The 20281-nt window shown below is 40.5% G+C and overlaps 1 protein-coding gene across 2 annotated transcripts in view; it reads right to left on the reverse strand.

Annotated features, from left to right (window-relative positions):
* Positions 1-2431: 2431 nt before the first annotated feature.
* LOC117872158 (macrophage mannose receptor 1-like) overlaps positions 2432-20281 on the reverse strand; it is a 53740-nt gene continuing 35890 nt past the window's right edge. The window contains exons 22-28 of one of the 2 annotated variants that reach the window (XM_034760338.1): positions 18387-18616; positions 16246-16411; positions 14026-14175; positions 9513-9629; positions 7791-7958; positions 4617-4658; positions 2432-3630 (exon numbers count right to left, since the gene is read on the reverse strand). In XM_034760338.1, coding sequence (XP_034616229.1) covers positions 3407-3630; positions 4617-4658; positions 7791-7958; positions 9513-9629; positions 14026-14175; positions 16246-16411; positions 18387-18616 — 1097 coding nt within the window. In that variant the 3' untranslated portion in view covers positions 2432-3406. Of the gene's footprint in view, positions 3634-4616; positions 4659-7790; positions 7959-9512; positions 9630-14025; positions 14176-16245; positions 16412-18386; positions 18617-20281 lie in introns of both variants that reach the window. The other variant, XM_034760340.1, reaches the window with a different exon arrangement.

Consider the following 20281-nt stretch of genomic DNA (forward strand, 5'->3'; position numbering starts at 1 on the left):
CTTCACTCAAAGAATAAGTGGTGTAACATACACTGGGGATAGTGTGGGAGGGGGAGTGAGATACACTATGTTATTGATACTCAACAAATAACTTGAATTCCCACATTAAGGGCAAATGAGCTTTAACCATGAAGTCAACCTGGTTAAAATATTTTGAATTACAATTTATTTTGAAAAAAGAACAGGAGTACTTGTGGCACCTTAGAGACTAACAAGTTTATTTGAGCATAAGCTTTCATGGGCTAAAATCCACTTCATTGGATGCATGCAGTGGAAAATACAGAGGAAGATATACATATGCACATACGCAGAGAATATGAAACAATGGGTGTTATCATACACATTATAACGAGAGTGATCAGTTAAGGTGAGCTATTACCAGCAGGAGAGAAAAAAAACTTTTTGTAGTGGTATCAAAATGGCTCATTTCCAGTTGACAAGAAGGTATGAGGAACCGTAGGGGGGAAAAATAAACATGGAGAAATAGTTTTACTTTGTGTAATGACCCATCCACTCCCAGTCTTTATTCAAGCCTAATATAATGATGTCCAATTAATTGCAAATTAATTTGCAAATTAATTCCAGTTCAGCAGTCTCTTGTTAGAGTCTGTTTTTGAAGTTTTGTTGTTGTAATATTACGAGTTTTAGGTTTGTAATCAAGAGACCAGGGAGGTTGAAGTGTTCTCCAACTGGTTTTTGAATGGTATAATTCTTTTATGTAGAGACTGTCCGGTTTGGCCAATGTACATGGCAGAGGGGCATTGCTGGCACACAATGGCATACATCACATTGATAGATGTGCAGGTGAACGAGCCTCTGATAGTGTGGCTGATGTGATTAGGTCCTATGATGGTGTCCCCTGAGTAGATATGTGGACAGAGTTGGCAACAGGCTTTGTTGCAAGGATAGGTTCCTGGGTTAGTGTTTTTGTTGTGTGGTTGCTGGTGAGTATTTGCTAATTTGTTTTTCTAAAAATTTTAAAAATGTTCATGAAATTTTCAACCAATTCCATTATGAAGCCAGTTCTTGCAAGATGCGCTGCAAGGGAAAGCATAATTTCATCTGAGATCAAAAAGCACTTTGTAGACCTCTGGGTCTGAAATGAAGCTATGTCCACCTCAGAATTGGCTTACAAGTACATGACTATGACAAAAGGAATGGGTTTGCGGCCAGAAACCAAGGAGTAATGAGGGTCCCTCCTACTCTAAGTCTTACAGAGATGTTTCATGTTATGAACTTTATGATGTGAACTTCTAATATTTGTTTTCTATTGTCTATTGGAAGCAATTTTATCATTATTGATAAAATGAGCGACAGGGGATGGATCACTTGGTGATTACCTGTTCTGTTAATTCCCTCTGGGGCACCTGTCATTGGCCACTGTCAGAAGACAGGATACTTGGCTAGCTGGACGTTTGGTCTGACCCAGTAGGGCCATTCTTATGTTCTTATTGGTTTTGATAAGAAACAGATGGTGCAGCATTTCTAGCTCCTGTTTCCACTAGTCTTGCTAACAGCTCTCTGTATTATAAACTTACATAAGAACTTAAAAGTGCTGCTTCCTTTTTCTCTATTTCTTATGTAAGTTACTGTTTCTTCATTATGGGACATTAAACTACTTGTGTGTTTTTGAGCACCTTTGTCTTTGTTTTGTTCGTGTATCTGGATCAAAACTTCACTAGACAAACCTCCTTTAAACAAGAGGAAGGGGATTCAAACCCTGGTGACATGAGGATCTGGCCTTTGACTTTGCCTGCCATAGAAAACCCAGATTAAAAATCATGTTCTTTTTCACCTCAAAAACATAACTGCCCGTTTTTGAAATGTAGAAACCTGCTTTTACCTATTTAGAATGTGGGTTATCTTAGGTACCTACCATCATGTCACCCAGGTGCCACCACAAAATAAAATAAAACACACCCTTTCACCCGGTCCTTAAAGAGACAGAAACTGACTCTCCCCTAAGCCCCCTCCCCAGCCACCAAACAATGAAGGACCCTAAGTAAAACGTCATTATTTGGAAAAAGCCAAATAAAGGAGTATCGTGAACCATATTTTAAAAGTAGCCAGACATTGGCTCAGAGGGATTGCAGAGGAAAGGAGTTCCAGAGCAGGGGCTCTGCTTTGAGGAGGGTTCGGTTTTGCAGGTTTTTCTCCTCAGAACACTTGATTTCCTGGCTCTCTCTTGTTCCTTGTTCCTTTCTGCAATCTGGCACAGATGTCCTAAGATTTACAGAGAGGTAAGAGAGTCTAGTATGGCTGTCAGGTGGAATGCTACCAAGAAATGTTGGTATGTCATATGGTCCAGAGCATCTCAATTCAAGCATTGTTACAGTTTCCAAAGAAAGTCATGGAGGGTGCAATAATGAAATGCACAACCCACATCAAACTGAAATAAAAATGGGCACAGACAACTTTATTTTGCATCTGCCTACTGTTTATTTCTCTTTTAGACAGGCATGTTGTACATACTTTATTGTTCCCCCATGGTCTTAGCCAATCCATCTCACAAGTAAATGCTTCACTTGATCAGCATCTCTGCATGCTAAGCTCATCATTGCTTATCTAAGTAACAGATCCTTTTGTTTACATATTTAATGTTGTTAATTTGAAGCTGATACAAAAACATTCATAGTTGTATAATCTTATAAAAATGCAAGCCTGTAGCAAAATAAACAGCCTTATTTATTTTACAAAACTTCAAACTGAAGGTATGAATGAGGGGAAACCATTTACATTTGACTTTCATCTATTCACATATTGTGAGAAAAATATTGTAATCCACACATGATTAGCTTACAGAAATCGTATTACAAAGTCACAAGCTAAGATTATAATACTGAACTAATAAAGTGGGTAAAACAATTTGTGTAAAAGTAAGATTATTGTGATCTATTTTGTATATCTAATTTATATATATTATATAATTATAAATTATACATATCAAAGTTATCTTGACTGAAATAACACTACAGTCTTTTAAATGTTGAACTCATGTATAGTCTAAACAGCTGGATCTCTTGAGTGATATTTATAGGATACCTGCTTTGCTGAGACAATTCTCACTATTCAGCTGTCTCGACACTTTATGGGTTATGGCAATGCAAGACTCTAAAACCCAAAGATGCCTGAGTGTTAATTCACACTGCTACATGTTTCATTTTAGTTTTCTTCAGTTGTCTATTTGCAATACTTGTTAGTTAGCCACACTGTTCAAGTCTCCTCCTGTGAAATTGTTCTAGGACATTTTCAACATTATAAAAGGGATAATTGCCTCTGCTAGTAGGTATACATGCAGAGCTCAAAACAGTGTACTAGGAGAATGCAAATTTGCTTAAGATTTCATTCATTCCAATTACATCATTTTTTCTCAAAATCAGACATGCAATTCAGTTATTTTATCACACTAGATGACAGTGTGTTCATTTTGATCTTTCTTGTCAACAGAATCCTTTGTATCACTCTCTCCGGTTACAGTATCTCTGTGTTCTAATAGCACATTATTGAAGCTGGCATCTGTTTGTAGTTTATTTTGTCTTTTTTTCCTGAATAAGAAATAGGCAGTGAGTCCTGCTCCTACTAGAATAAGGACCAGAATAATTAGAATCCAAACTGTGCTGTGGGCAGGTGCTTCTGAAAATAAATGAAAAATAATTACTAGAGAGACAATTGTTATGATAGATATTAGGCAGCAGACTAGAGAAAAAACATTGGCTTGAGTCTCTTCTCACTCACACTGATGTAAATCAGGAGTTAATTGCTTTCGAAGAACCCTCAACCATCCTATGACCCCTGTGCACTGTTCAGGCAGCAGAAAAAGCCCAGAAAGCTAGCTCAGCCAGTCTACTGATGATTTCCACAGCCTAGAATTTTCTCAGTCTAGCATACTGTCTCTAGGTCAATCCCCTCCCATCCCTGAGCATGGAGAAAATGGCTGAGATAAAGAGGAAACAGTCAGGGTGCCAATGCACTTCAGCTATCCTGAGATGGCACAACAGCCTCATGAGGTCATAGGTAGCTCTAAGTCATGCTGGGGATGAACTTAAAGTCACCTTCCTTCCCCCACCCCCTTGACCCCACCTACAGTCCTATGTTGAGTGTAGCTCAGAGAGTAGGGAGCATTTGGTCAAATCGCTGATTTACACCTGTGAGGCCTCCACATAGGGGCATATTGGGGAGGGGAGAGGGCAGGCTGAAGGGCAGAGCACCTGGAACTTTCCTTGATCCCCAGGCTGTGCCACAGTCCTTATAGGTGCCTATAGCCTAAGAGTAATCTGAGGGTCATTTAGCTCCTGGCTGGCCCAGGATCAGGGGAGCAGAAAGGCAGTATTTTATGTTTGAATATATTGTCAGTTTGCAGAGATATTTTTTGACTGTAAAGAAGTGACACCATGGAAAGGAGAATATGGAAAAAGAATAACCTTACCCCTCAATGTTATTCAAAACTCACTCCCACTTAAGGAGGGAGAGAGTCCTGCCCTTGGGCACGAGATATATGGATATTTTAGGACACTGACATGCATTTTATAGTAAGTATGTCAGAAAACACAATAAATAACAGTTATGAACTTATGTGGATTTATCTTTGAAGTTATTTGTGAGGAAAATAGTCCTACCTTTCTTAATTATTAGATTCTCACTTGGTTGAGCTTCAATCACTTGCAAAAACAAAAACAAATAACCTCACATTTAGTCAAAATCTGCAAATATCTGCATTTTACCCTTAAAATGATATATGCGGTGAAGCATACACTGTACAAATAATTACTGCTTTAGTCATACCGCTCTATTCATTTATTGTAGATGCATTTGCTAAATGAAACTAACAAAGCTGAAAAATGTGATACCCACTTTAACTTGACATTCATTGTAGCAGAACCCAAACTCTTCAGTGAATAAAATTTCTTACTGTACTTGCTTCTTGATTAATAATCAAATAACGTCCAAATACAGTGAGACCCTGATTCATGAAGGTACTTAAGCATGTGAGTAGTCCCATTGACTTCAATGGCATTACTCACATGCTCACAGTGAAACATTTGCCTAATGACCTAATGTGGCCTAATGACCTAATGTGAACACAGATATTTGCAGTTGTCATTCTGCCAAAAAGGTTTGGGAATTACTTAAAACGTGTGATTCACCAGTCATGTTATATAGCTCATTTAATGATAATCCACAAAGAATGGCCAAAAACAACGAGGAGTACTTGTGGCACCTTAGAGACTAACAAATTTATTTGGGCATAAGATGCATCTGATGAAGTGGGTTTTAGCCCACGAAAGTTTATGCCCAAATAAATCTGTTAGTGTCTAAGGTGCCACAAGTACTCCTCATTGTTTTTGCTGATACAGACTAACATGGCTGCCACTCTGAAAGAATGGCCAGTCTCCCACCCCCACTATTCTGACCACTTTGCCTGTTGTACCTCTCAGGCAGTGCAAAGATACTAGATCTGGCCACAGTTTCCTAGCTGAGAATTGTCACTGTGGGAGAGCTCTGCTGATGCAAAGACTCCAGAGCTGGCTCCTATACCAACCTCCCACTCAGCCCTTGCATAGCTGGCTCCCTGATGGCCCCAAATCTCTTGTACTGAAGAGATCTCAGTACAGGAGAGAATCTGGCCTAACATGTTCAAATCATGAAAAAATGCCCTAATTTTCTGTACTGTACACAGCCTATTCAAGACAAAGTAGGTTTTAGTTTAACATGCTCCAGTATTTGAAGCTCATATATTCTGTGTCTACAGGGTTCAATTCTCAAACACTTGATTTGTACCAGCTCAGTTGTCTTATGCTATTTCTCTGTGCTGTACAATGAGTGTGCTGTCTGCAAGGCTTTTAAAATTAATACCACTTACCAATACTTAAATGGCAACTGGATGATTATGAACTCAAGTGCAGATTTCAAATATGGGCAATGGGATTTCACTGCTATTAAAAGGCAGACTGTATCTTTCAGACACAGTCCTGAGCAGGAGGCAATACAGACTTGCACATCTCCAACAGGAGCACCCCAAACGTCATGCTGGAGAGAGGCATAGTGCCTTCCAGTGCATACAGGAGAGCAGATGGAATGTGCCTACTGTACCCTCATGTGACCACAGCTATGCTCCCTTTCTGTCTCAGTTAGGGTGACCAGACACCAAATGTAAAAAATCGGGATGGGGGTGGGGAGTAATAGGAGCCTCTGTAAGAAAAAGACCCCAAAATCGGGACTGTCCCTATAAAATCAGGACATCTGGTCACACTAGTCTCAGTTGTGGCTGGGCCCTGTTTTGGGGAACAAAAAGTTAGGAAGGCTCCTTGCACGTTCACCCCACATTGTGCTTCCACATAGGGGCTGGAGACTATCAGTCCCACAAGTACTAACCAGGTGTCAGCACTGACTTAGTACTTTCCAATATATTTGGCAACAAAACGTAAGCCTTTATTGGTCTATAATGCTATGAACTCAAGATCTAAGATATAGGAGAATTGTCTCAAATCAAGCATTCACTCATCTGGAAGGCCCTAATGCTACCACTTGCATGAAAAGCTGATGTCTGGGGCAATTGCACCCACTTAGGAGAAGAGACTAACAATAGGTGAACCTCACAAAATGTAGAACTTATACCAATCTGTGTAGGTTGCAAAATTGGATAGGAAATCAAGCTTTTGTATCATATTTCTAGAACTTGCTGTTTGAGTTGAGTCAGAAATACCACAAGAGTAGCATAGCTCATGATATTTTAATATATCTGCTTCCTGACAAAGGCAGATGGTGCACAGAAATAAGATAAATGCTAACCAAAACATTTTTTCTAGCTTTTAAAAGATTTCTATTTGAGTTCTGGATGAATATCCAGTTTAGCGATTGCTTAACCGGAATTGGCCTTCCTCCCCACCCCTGGAACACAGTACACCATGTATCTTCACATGGCAAGAGGAAGAAAAGAAAATCACTTAAATGCAATTCTTGTTCTCCAAAGGCAAAAAAAAATTAAAGGCGGTTGGAAAAGGAAAGAAAAAAATGCAGAAATGTTTAAAGAATTTTCAAATTCAGTAACATCCTGAGTTATTATTTGAACATTCTTTGGTCTGTGCTCCCAGAATGCAACTATGTGGGAAAGTCTGAAACTGTATGAAGTACATCATGGAGGGTACCCAAGTCTTGATATAACTTATGTGCCTATGCAGTAGTCACTGATACTAGGTAATAAATAAGATATCGGAACATCTACAGCTGTAGGTGGAGGGAAAGCCTGGAAGGAAAGCCAGTGAAGTTACATGCAGTTAGTTTTGGGTAAGCCATATGAGGCATACATTAAATTTGCACAAGAATTGGGGAGGGATACTCAACTGGCCCATTAAACTTCGTAAAATTTAGAATATTTTTTTAAAATCTCATATACATTTTGTTACTTGCTCTTTCTTAAGTTTTGCTTTCCCCTCCCATTTATCACCTCAGCATGTTAGAGCAAATTGTACCCTTGCATTCTAAGTATGGACAGAGTCACAGAGCATGAGCTGAGGTTTTCAATATTTGAATGTGAAATGCAGAAAAACTGGCTCTAGATTATATTTACACATGATATTTGTGTGTAGGGCCTTTAATCTGTGGTATTTACGTTATGTGAATGTTCAGACATTTTTGACTTTATGTTGTAATCACAAACAGCAAAGGAGAAATGTGGACACACTGTACTTCACACAGCACAAACAGTATGGATTTTGTAGTATATGTACTTTGGCATTACTACTAAAATAAAACCATCAACATCAAATCATAGGATTTAACATATGACTTACTCTTTGGTTTCTTACAAATGGACCCCTTTTGGGAAGAGCAGGGAATGGTATTCCAGTACCCAGAGGATGCAGACATTTCCACACAGTACTCAAACTGATTACTTGAAGGCTGTCCTTTATTCCAGTTGACAAAATCTACTGCAGTTTTGTCTAGCCATAACCACAACCCTAATGACAAAATGCATTAAAAGGGTAGAGATAACTCACTATAGACAATCTTGGTTAATATGTGTCAGTCTGAATTTATATTTAATTTTCTTAGTTTCTAAAAGGAAAATTTAAAAAAAATCTTCGTGGTGCTTATTTCATGACATGCAAATAGATTTTTACTTCCCTTTATTCTTTTCCAAAGGAAATACTGCCTTTATCTTTGCAAATTATGATTCTTAGAGTGGAGAATTACATTTTCCTAGTTTTCCATGATATAAGCCCATATTTCTCAGGTATATGGGCCAAAAGTTTCAAACTTGGGGATTAGACACCTAAATCCACAAAGTCAGGCAACTTTTATTTAAGTACCTAAAGTCATATGTCGGTAACTCCCACTGAAAAGGAAGCTGATTTTGCTGAAGTGCTTAAATATAAACACATACTTCACTTTGGGTACCCTGGTTTGAAAATTTTCATCATAGTTTCTCAAAAATCTTAAAGATACTGGAAGTATTGGGGGGGAGGGGAGAGAAAACCTTCTGATTACATTAGACTGAGGCTAATTTTGCTCCCTTCCATTCCAACGTTCTCTTTCTTTGTTCTCCAAAAATCCTGTTTTCCTGGTAACCGTAAATCTAATTCTTTCCTTATAGCTTATGACCAGTACTGATTAACTAGTCAGCAGCTGCGGAAAGAAGACATCCTCTAGCCAGGTTCACATTGTTTTCTGAACTTAGGCACAGGTCAGGACAGCAAGAAAAAAGACTCCATGGGGCCAAATTTGGCCCTGGCTCTGCTCCTTACACACGAGTCAAGTGAGGTGTAAAGGAGCTGCAAGAGGATGGGCAGAATTTCCCTGGCACAGGAGCAGTGTAGGGCGATGCAAGATGTGATATGCTGCCCCCTTGCAGGCCAGCAGTAGGGGCCATGGTGGAAGTAGTGATGGGAGAATAAGGAGATATTCAAAGGGATGGGAGAGGGCATGCTACAGCACTTGGTGCTATGTGAATTCTGGACTGCAGTACAGTCCATAGGCATCTGCGAGAGACTTCTATGGACAGCTCTCATTTTGGCCCCCATAACAGCCAAGAATATGGGCAGTGCAAAGGCACCTTTGTCCCCTCTTCCCATGAACTGCACCTACTGTGTTGTGCAGCTCAGGAGGTGTATGAGAATCTATCCTGTTACGCTGTTCAGACGCTTATTACAAAACGTAGCTAATAAGCATAAGGCCACTGAATTCCTTAGGTCTCCATGCAGGCATAAGGGTCCACCCATTTGGATCTTATTACATGCTTGGGCCCTAAAACTGAAACCAAACTGAAGAGTCAGAAATCTCTTTTACAATATTTCACGCGACATACTTTTGCTAGATGAAACCAACAACTCCAAGTAAGATTTTCAGATTAAGATACCATACATCTAATTTGTTTTTTGTTACCGCTTAGTAATCTTTCCAGATGAATTTCTATTTTCTATTCATTACAGCCTAAGTTATGACATATTTTAATCAGCTTTGAGTCTATTGAATACAGAATATATATGATTAAATATCAAAACTAAAATAATTACCATCAACGTTTCTATATATTCCTGTCCAAAACCCACTTGTCTCTCCTTTATGTGGCTCTATAATGTCTGCTAGAAATTTGGATTCAGCTAAATCTTCTATTGAAACCAAAGTAGCACCTGCAAAACATTAGGAAACAAATAAGTTGTATCCTGCCACAGAAACCAGTCTCAGGTTATGGCTTTTGATACAGTACAAGGTTCTGTAATACATAAATGCCCCTGCAGTTAATAGTGTGTAGGCGGGTGTATGAATAAAGAATACAGAGGGTGGTAAGGCTGTAGGGGAGGGCATAGTCTGGATCCTAAGTGATGTAATCTAAAATAAAGACATGGATTTCACTGTAAACATAATTTGAAAACTTTAGGTTACATCAAACAGAGTATTATTTTGAGGTTATTGGGGAAGCATATTTTTATAGACAATATATACCGATGGTTGTCATTCTTGTTTGGCAAGTGAGCCAAAATAGTGTCATGGAACCAGAGGTGAAAGTAAGCTGGTCCGGTTCGGTATGGCATACCGGCAAGAGCCAGTACGCTGTGCCGGACCAGACCGGCTTCCCCAGGCTGGCGATTTAAAGGGCCCAGGGCTCCCCGCAGCAGCCAGAGCCCTGGGCCCTTTAACTCGCTGCCCGAGCCCAGCTGCCAGAGCCCTGGGGTAGCGGTGGCAGGGCTCCAGCGGTGATTTAAAGGGCCCGGGGCTCCCCACAGCAGCCGGAGCCCCGGTCCCTTTACAGCACTGCCAGAGCCCTGCCGCAGCTACCCTGGGGTCCGGCAGCGGGCTCGGGTGGCGCTTTAAAGGACCAGAGGCTCTGCTGAGGTAGCGGCGGCCGGAGTCCCGGGCCCTTTAAATTGCCCTTGAGCCCCGGGACCCCTAGCTGCCTCTGCAGCTGGTAGCTCCGGGTGTGATTTAAAGGCCCCTGGGCTCCCAGCCGCAGCCGGAGCCCCTGGGCCTTTAAATCTTGATTTAGAGGGCCTGGGTATTTAAAGTCCCAGCCTCTTCCAGTTGAGGCCACGCCTTTTCTAGTTGAGGCCACACCCCCTGCAGCAAATGGTTATGGGATTTGGTTTGTGCGGAATTTTGTGGGCTAGAGATCCAAAAGTGTTGGGGTGAAGAGGGCCTTGATGAAGGGGCTCATTCCCCCAGGCTGGGGTAACTTCTCCCTCCTTACCCTAGTCTGTGCAGCATGCAGCCCTGGATGTTGGGAAGCTCAGCAGATGGTCCCACCACCCCTTGAAGCATCACTTTCCCTTTCCCTACCCTGGAATGGAGAGTTGTGGAGGTTGAGGAGCTACTCTTGGATTGGTTGGCGGGTAAGAGATGAAGGAGCATGGCACAGGCAACAGCATTAGGAAGAAGAAAGGAGAGAGCTGCTTCTTCCTTTCCCTCCCTAGATTACTGGTGGGTCCTACTGATGAGGGATTTTGCAGCTTTCAGGCAATGGGTGCAACCCACTTTTGGACCATGCCCCACCTGTTGATAGATACTATGATATACCCACAGTTTGGGAATTTTTGTGTGTGTGCTCCTGTTTCTAAATGGAACTCTGAAATGGTTTCGGACAAAAATTGAGGTTTTCAATTTATGATTAAAGAACATAAAAACATAAGAATGGCCATACTGGTTCAGACCAAAGGGCCATCCAGTCCAGTATCCTGTCTACCGACAGTGGCCAATACCAGGTGCCCCAGAGGGAGTGAACCTAACAGGTAATGATCAAGTGATCTCTCTCCTGCTATCCATCACCACCCTCTGACAAACAGAGGTTAGGGACACCATTCCTTACCCATCCTGGCTAATAGCCATTAATGAACTTAACCTCCATGAATTTATCTAGTTCTCTTTTAAACCCTGTTACACTGTTATGGTCCTAGCCTTCACAACCTCCTCAGACAAGGAGTTCCACAGGTTGACTGTGCGCTGTGTGTTTTAAACCTGCTGCCCATTAATTTAATTTGGTAACCCCTAGTTCTTATATTATGGGAACAAGTAAATAACTTTTCCTTATTCACTTTCTCCACACCATTCATGATTTTATATATCTTTATCATATCCCCCCTTGGTCTCCTCTTTTCCAATCTGAAAAATCCTAGCTTCTTTAATCTCTCCTCATATGGGACCGGTTCCAACCCCCTAATCATTTTAGTTGCCCTTCTCTGAACCTTTTCTAATGCCAGTATATCTTTTTTGAGATGAGGAGACCACATCTGTACGCAGTATTTAAGATGTGGGCATACCATGGATTTATATAAGGGCAATAAGATATTCTCCGTCTTATTCTCTATCCCTTTTTAAATGATTCCTAACATCCTGTTTGCTTTTTTGACTGCCGCTGCACATTGTGTGGTTGTCTTCAAAGAACTATCCATGATGACTCCAAGATCGCTTTCCTGATTAGGTGTAGCTAAATTAGCCCCCATCATATTGTATGTATAGTTGGGGTTATTTTTTCCAATGTGCATTACTTTACATTTATCCACATTAAATTTCATTTGCCATTTTGTTGCCCAATCACTTAGTTTTGTGAGATCTTTTGAAATTCTTCACAGTCTGCTTTGGTCTTAACTATCTTGAGCAGTTTAATATTGTCTGCAAACTTTGCCACCTCACTGTTTACCCCTTTCTCCAGATTATCTATAAATAAGTTGAATAGGATTGGTCCTAGGACTGACCCTTGAGGAACACCACTAGTTACCCCTGTCCATTCTGAAAATTTACCATTTATTCCTACCCTTTGTTCCCTGGCTTTTAACCAGTTCTCAATCCATGAAAGGACCTTCCCTTTTATTCCATGACAACTTAATTTACGTAAGAGCCGTTTGTGAGGGACCTTGTCAAAGGCTTTCTGGAAATCTAAGTACACTATGTCCACTGGATCCCCCTTGTCCACATGTTTGTTGACCCCTTCAAAGAACTCTAATAGATTAGTAAGACATAATTTACCTTTACAGAAATCATGTTGACTTTTGCCCAACAATTTATGTTCTTCTATGTGTCCGACAATTTTTTTCTTTACTATAGTTTCAACTAATTTGCCTGGTACGGACATTAGACTTACCAATCTGTAATTGCCGGGATCACCTCTATAGCCCTTTTTAAATATTGGCGTTGCATTAGCTATCTTCCAGTCATTGGGTAAAGAAGCTGATTTAAAGGACAGGTTACAAACCATAGTTAATAGTTCCACAATTTCACATTTGAGTTCTTTCAGAACTCTTGGATAAATGCCATTTGGTCCCGGTGACTTGTTGCTGCTAAGTTTATCAATTAATTCCAAAACCTCCTCTAGTGACACACCAATCTGTGACAATTCCTCAGATTTGTCACCTACAAAGGACGGCTCAGGGTTGGGAATCTTCCTAACATCCTCAGCCATGAAGACTGAGGCAAAGAATTCATTTAGTTTCTCCGCAATGACTTCATTGTCTTTAAGTGTTCCTTTTGTATCTCGATCATCCAGGGGGCCCACTGGTTGTTTAGCAGGCTTCCTGGTTCTGATGTACACCTCTACCCCGATATAACGCTGTCCTCAGGAACCAATAAATCTTACCATGTTATAGGTGAAACTGCATTATATTGAACTTGCTTCCATCTGCCGGAGCGCACAGCCCCCCCCCCCTCCCCCCGGAGCACTGCTTTACTGCATTATATCCGAATTCGTGTTATATCGGGTCACGTTATATCGGGGTAGAGGTGTATTTTAAAACATTTTGTTATTACCTTTTGAGTTTTTGGCTAGCTGTTCTTCAAACTCCTTTCTGCCTTTTCTTATTACATTTTTACACTTAATTTGGCAGTGTTTATGCTCCTTTCTATTTACCTCACTAGGATTTGACTTCCACGTCTTAAAAGATGCTTTTTATCTCTCACTGCTTCTTTTACACGGTTGTTAAGCCCCGGTGGCTCTTTTTTAGTTCTTTTACTATGTTTTTTAATTTGGGGTATACATTTAAGTTGGGCCTCTATTATGGTGTCTTTGAAAAGTGTCCATTCAGCTTGCAGGGATTTCACTCTAGTTACTGTACCTTTTAATTTCTGTTTAACTAACCTCCTCATTTTTGCATAGTTCCCCTTTCTGAAATTAAATGCCACAGTGTTGGGCTGTTGAGATGTTCTTCCCACCACAGGAATGTTAAATGTTATTATATTATGGTCACTATTTCCAAGCGCTCCTGTTATAGTTAGCTTTATGATTTTAAAATAAAATAATGAAATGTGATGATAGAAACTCAAACCTAAGAGCATTGTAGCAGTACACACATGCATTAGAACCAAAGAGCAGAGATGACTATAAATGACAAGGGAAACTGATCAGCTTAGTTTCATTGTCCAAGGTGAGTGAAATGCAAAAAGCAAGCAAACAGCAATAATGGTGGAAAGTAAATTAAATGTTAAAATTCTTTCTTTTAACGCGCAAAGGTTTTACCATAATAGTAATACAATTAAGGATTTTTAAATGTGAATTTTATGTGAACACTAAAGTCTGACCTTTTAATAAAAGAGAACACTCACCTAGTCGAGTGCATTCAGTAGAGGATTCAGCCCAGCTGGTACTATGGGCATTAAAGAAGTAGCAATGGCCACGAAAAGGAATCCAAGATAAGGGGTTTCTTGATTTTGGACATTTTCCAGGGAGTTGTGGAGGATCAGTAGGAGCTATAACTGTTAAGAAACAGTTAAGAAACTAAAGTCAGTGGGAATTTTGCTATTGACTTCCATGACTTCAAAAAATAGGGTTCTTAAAAGTTAATTAAAAAGCTGCTAAGCACGTTTTAGTAAGTAGATACTACAAGCTCAAAAAAGATACCAAGTAGCAGAAGCTCCCAATTGCAGCTCATCAGCACAATCTAATCTATATAAATCAGAATCTTCATTATCACTAGAGCTGAGCAAAACTCAGAATTTCAATCCCATGGGAAATTTAGAGTTTTTGACATTTTGTTTTCTTCTGTTTTTTAAAATAAATAATAATATAATATAAACAAATTCATAAGAAAATAGCCAAAACACAAAACTTTGTTAAGATTGAAATAAAACAGTTTATCTTATTGAAACAAATATTTTTTGTTTTGTTTTTTAAAAACAAAATTTCGGCAAAATTGACACATTTCTGTTGGAGCTATAGATTTCGTTGAATCAGCTTTCCTAACAGGAAAACTGCCAGCAGAAAATTTTCAACCAGTTCCAATCATTACATTGTATGGAACAACCTTAAACTTGTGAAATATTAGTGCTGCAGCCTTTTGTTACACAGAATACTCTGCAATTAATCATGTCAGGCCACAAATCAGTAATCCTGTCAGTCTGTACATGCATCTCCCATTGACATCAGTGGGAGTTGCATATGCAGATCAAGCTCAGTGCACGACCTGGAAAAAGAAAAGAAAAGAACCCTACACTCAAGAAATTTAGGCTATTAAAGATCCCACATAAGTAACAGAGCATATTGTGCAATGTACAAAAAGACATATCATTCTAAAACCCTTGTATGTGTAGCCCATTCTTAAAATACCCCTAATCCCTTCATTCCTTTCTCTTCAGGGGCCTAGTGATCCATCTTAGGACCAATGGGCTCTGTTCTTGTGCTCGGGGCCTCCATCTAATGGTCAGGTATGTAAACAAATAAACTACTCCTATGACCTCTAGGACGCCCTTCCCACAGCCCCCAATGCAGAGAGGCATGGGGAGCAGGACTGGCTGGAGTACTGCATACTCTGGCTATGCTCCCAGAATTAGCTGCGAGCAAAGGTTAGAGCAGCCTAGAGGATGTAATTTCAGAACTGCTAAGATCTATGTGATTGGTATATGTGATTCGATCATTTGGCTCACAAAAGGATGATAAGTACAACTTTGCAAACCTTGCAAAAATGAAAACATAAATCATATTTTCAGGTAAATCTAAAATTCCAATGAAACTTTGGGGATGCAAACTCATATGAGTTGAAACACACACCAAAAAGCTTGGTCTGACCCTTTAAAATGTTCTCCACACTTTTAAACCTTCTGCTGTTATAGCTAATGGTGATTCTCCTGTAGCTCAAATGAGCTGATTTTCTGAAGCAGAAGAGGTTGGGTTCTATCATAGATGATGCCTATACATGCAGTCTATAAAGTCACTGCAAGTGTAATATTTTTGCTTGTCCCACCAGTGATTTTTTTGCATCCTATAGCACACTAGCCATCTAGAAGTCATTGTTTCCATAGGTAATAGGAGTAACCAGATGTAATTATCCAGGCTACCCTCCAACTGTTGCAATGTAGTGGCATTATTGTGCAGAACATAGAAGTTTCTGCTACTGTATACAGGTTGCTTATTGTGAAGGAACAGAGTGTTTCCTCCAACAATTAAACTTCATAGATCAGAGCTACTCCCATAAATTCCTATTTATTCTTTCAACTGGATAGAGACTCCATTTTACAGACTTTAAAAGTACTGACACTTATTCCAATAATACACGCTCTGTTTGGCTTTAAGGAATGACTTTGAAATTTTATATAACTCATTAGCTATCTCCTGAGTTCCAAAAAGCAGCAGCAATCTGTGTCATTGAGTACATGTTTGAAAAAATGAAATATTAATGCAAAATAGGGTTATGTACTTGACAGACACAGGTTCTCTATCCGTTAATATATGTTAAATATTATATATTGTTGTAAAACCAAATCCAACCTCTAGTGCAGGCTCTCGAATTCCAGGGCATGAAACTAGAACTGTTACATTCAATTGCTTACCATCAGACCGTTTACAGACAGAGAAATAATTTCCATCACAGGATGCTGTTTTCCAGGTTCCATCAAGGTCTAGATAGACACAGGCTATTTTCTGTTTTGGTTCCCCTCTAGCCCAATTAGAATATTTGATTCTCCTGTTATCAGTCCATTTGTAATAGCCATCAGTCTAAAAGCAAAGCAAATGGAATTAACAAATGGCAGCTCATAGGCATAAACATGATTCTCTCTGTTTACACTCTAGTCTCCTGTTTCAGATCAGAGGATTCATACACATCCCCTGATGATATATGCAGCCCTATTTTTGCAGGAAACACCCATATGCCATTGTTATTATGACACATTCAAATGAGTACTGAGCACGTCTGAGGGTGATGTAGAACAGTGTGCCTTATGCATTTGTAACCCTTCTGCCAGGTGGAGTCGGCAGCAACAAGGGCCGGGTTCAATATCCAGGGATTCCTCTTAACAACACAAAATAGACCGGATTGAGTCCCACCAAGCTGGGAAAACTAAAAACCACCCTGGGGCTCCTGTCAGAGGCAATACTTCCCCACTCGCAAGCACTGAGTCCATGTACAACAAAATAAAGCTTTTATTAAAAAGGAAAAGGGACCCAGCATTAATTTGGGAAAACACCACAATCACTATTTAAAAGCACGAGACCATAAGCTTCTACCCGTAATACTCCCAACTGTGTTACTGAAAAAACTGCAGCAGACAGGAACTCAAATAGAAGAAAAAAGTTCCACCACATACCCCTCTGCCGATCCACACCAAATGTGTTGGTCTTTGCTAGCAGAATTTGCACCCACCACAGCCACAACGCTGGGATAAACAACCATCAAGCAAAGAGCGAGGCTTTTGCAATACAGTAACTCCTCACTTAACGTTGTAGTTATGTTCCTGAAAAATGCGACTTTAAGCGAAACGATGTTAAGTGAATCCAATTTCCCCATGAGAATTAATGTAAATGAGGCGGTGAGGTTCCAGGGAAATTTTTTTCACCAGACAAAAGACTATATTATATATATACACACACACAGTATAAGTTTTAAACAAACAATTTAATAATGGTACACAACGATGATGATTGTGAAGCTTGGTTGAGGTGGAGGAGTCAGAGGGTGGGATATCTCCGTTACTGCTAAATGAAGAACTAGCAATTGGCTGAGCCCTCAAGGGTTAACTCTCTCACTCAGGAATGGAGAGAGATATGCGCATTTCCCCTTTAAGTACACTGCCTTGTTAATTAGATCAGCTTGCTGAGACCGCAGCTGCTGCAAGCTCCCTCTGTCCTGAGCCCTGGTGTGTGTCCCCTGCTCTAGGGAAGATGGGGTAAGCGGCGTGCAGGAGCAGAGGGGAGGGGGACACCCTGACATTAGCCTCCCCTCTCTCTCTTCCCTCCCCCCCGCACAGCAAGCAGGAGTCTCAGGGAGCAGCTCCAAGGCAGAAAGCAGGAGCAGCACATGGCAGTGGTGGGAAGGACAGCTGCAATTGATAGCCTGCTAGGCAGCTGCTGCACAGGAAACTTAGGGGAGCGGGGAGCTGATAGGGGGGCTGCTGATCTACCCTGTGGTTCCAAGCCCCCACCAGCTAGCTGCAATGGGCTGCTCTTCCTGCAAGCAGTAGACAAAGCAGGTGGCTGCCAAATGACGTTAGAAGGGAGCATTACACAACTTTAAACACGCATATTCCCTAATTGATCAGCAAGGTAACAATGAAACAAAGTTAACCGGGATGACTTTAAGTGAGGAGTTACTGTATCTATTAAATAGCAGCTTCCTCAGAAACAGAAAAGAACTTCCTACAGTCTTTACCATCCGAACCACATTTCCTAGACTTCCCCTCCAACTGCTGATCAGCTTTCCTCACCACATTTCTATTGCTCCCCTTTTCCACTCACTACTTGTTTCTCCTCGTATGGCTTCCCTGCTACTCTAGCTGCATCTCAGGATATCTTTGAAGGACCGTGACATAGAAGAGTGAGGGATTCCTAGATAACTTGATACTCAGCTTGAGACCATCAAGAGTCTACCTATTAAAGCCCTATAAAATGGATAAGGTCAAAATTTAAAGGAAAATTCAAGCTCTATTTGGAGTAGCAGCGTACCATTCAAACCTCACCCGTTTCGTGTTCTTACCACATTGCTGTTGAGACCAACCCATGCAGGCTCTCCAAACTGCAACATGTATAACCACAGGAATAAAGCACTATAGTAATCCAAAATGCTGGCAAGTTCTAAAGATTTTTTCTTGCAGTTGTTTCGTGCCTCTTCCCAATTCATTTTGGAGCGGATAATTGAATAGCTACTATTACCATAATGAATAATGTCTGAGGCTGGAATTGCTGGGGAATGAAATAAATCAGGATCTGTTGTTTTGGGGAAGAAAAAAAAAACAATGAAAATGTTTGCATGCTTGGTTAGTCGTAACATTGCACCATAAATAAATGCAGTATTACAAAAATTGAGTGGGACAGCACAAGCAGTAAGTGAAAATCATTCCTCATTTACAACCCAAAGAAATTTAAACAATATATTTTGATGAATCGTGTTTGCTGTTCAAATCTAGAACTATGAATCCACACCTACTCTAGGTCACAAGTGAAAATCAGCTGGGTGCTTGTCACAGGATGGATTTCCCTCTAGCCAACTGTGAAATTCACCCAACACAGAAACCACTTAAATCCTCAAAATATGAGTACACAGAGGTGGGGCAAACTGCTTCCTAAATGGACAAGCAAAACAAACAACTATTCATTCTTCCCTTTCCAGAGTTTAATCAAAAGAGTTTGGGGTACAAACGGAAAACCAAACCAGCATTCTCCCTCTGATGGTATGGTATACGAAATACGACTTTGGCTGAGTTGTTCTCAGTGCAGGGCCTGAAAAAGTAGGGCAAAAATGGCTTAAAGCTGCTGCCTTTGTGCTTACCCAGTTTTAGTAGCAACTGGGAAATGCTTTATGCCAGCCAGAGATTTCTTTATGTAAAGGGAATCCTCAGCTGCCATCCTCTGACCCAAATTTCTGTTCTTCCGGTAGTGCCAGCTGTGGCACCTATCTGCTATCAAGCTGAGTCCAGCATTTCCCCATAACTAGCCACATCTTTCCTCTTCCTCTGGACTCTATGAGTGCAAATGAGCTTTCGATGAATCTGTTCTCCAGCCACTTCCCACTCGGCAGATCTAGAGGAAAATTGGGTTGTGTAGCTTTGACCCTACTTGGGTAATGCCAGTCAAATTACATGAAATCCCCGCAGACCCAGATGAATAGTATAACCTTTTATTGTGTCCTTAACTTAATCCCCAAGAGACATTTTTTCTCTGTTAATGATTTTTAAGGGTACAATTTTTTTAGTTATACCCTATATTGTGGAGGTTACTGTTGGACTTGTGCTTTTTAAATATTAGCCAGGGCACGTAGAGGCTGGGATAGGCACTTTTTGTGGTTGTTCTTATAAATTAAATAAGCACATAGAAAACTACAACAAAATAATGTACAGAGGGACATCTCTGGTCATGAAAGGCTCAAAACTAGAAAAAACCAGCTACAGGCATGAGGTACAGACGTAGAGTTTTGCAGAGAAGTTTACAGAGGCCTTGTCTACACTACCAGGGTAAGTCAACCTAAGTTATGCTATTCCAGCTACGTGAATAAAGTAACTGGAGTCGACGTAGCTTAGGTCAACTTATCCCGGTGTCTTCACCGTGCTACATCAATAGAAGATGCTCTCCCGTCAACTTACCTTACTGTTCTCGGGGAGCTGAAGTACTGGAGTTGACCAGGGAGCACTCTACCATCAATTTAGCAGGTCTTCATTAGACCCCCTAATTTGACACCCGCTGCATCGATTTCAGCAAAGTTGATCTCCCCAGTTGTGACGACAAGCCTATTGACTCATAGACTTTAAGGCCAGACATTATACCTTCCCATGCAGTGCCAGTTAAATTGCAGCAATTTATTTTTGTAATTGCAGCAAAGAAACCCAACAATGCCATGACCAATGGTATGGCATTTCAATATTATGAAAACAGTAA

This window comes from Trachemys scripta, chromosome 2, assembly GCF_013100865.1.
Source record: "Trachemys scripta elegans isolate TJP31775 chromosome 2, CAS_Tse_1.0, whole genome shotgun sequence".
NCBI lineage: Eukaryota > Metazoa > Chordata > Testudines > Emydidae > Trachemys > Trachemys scripta.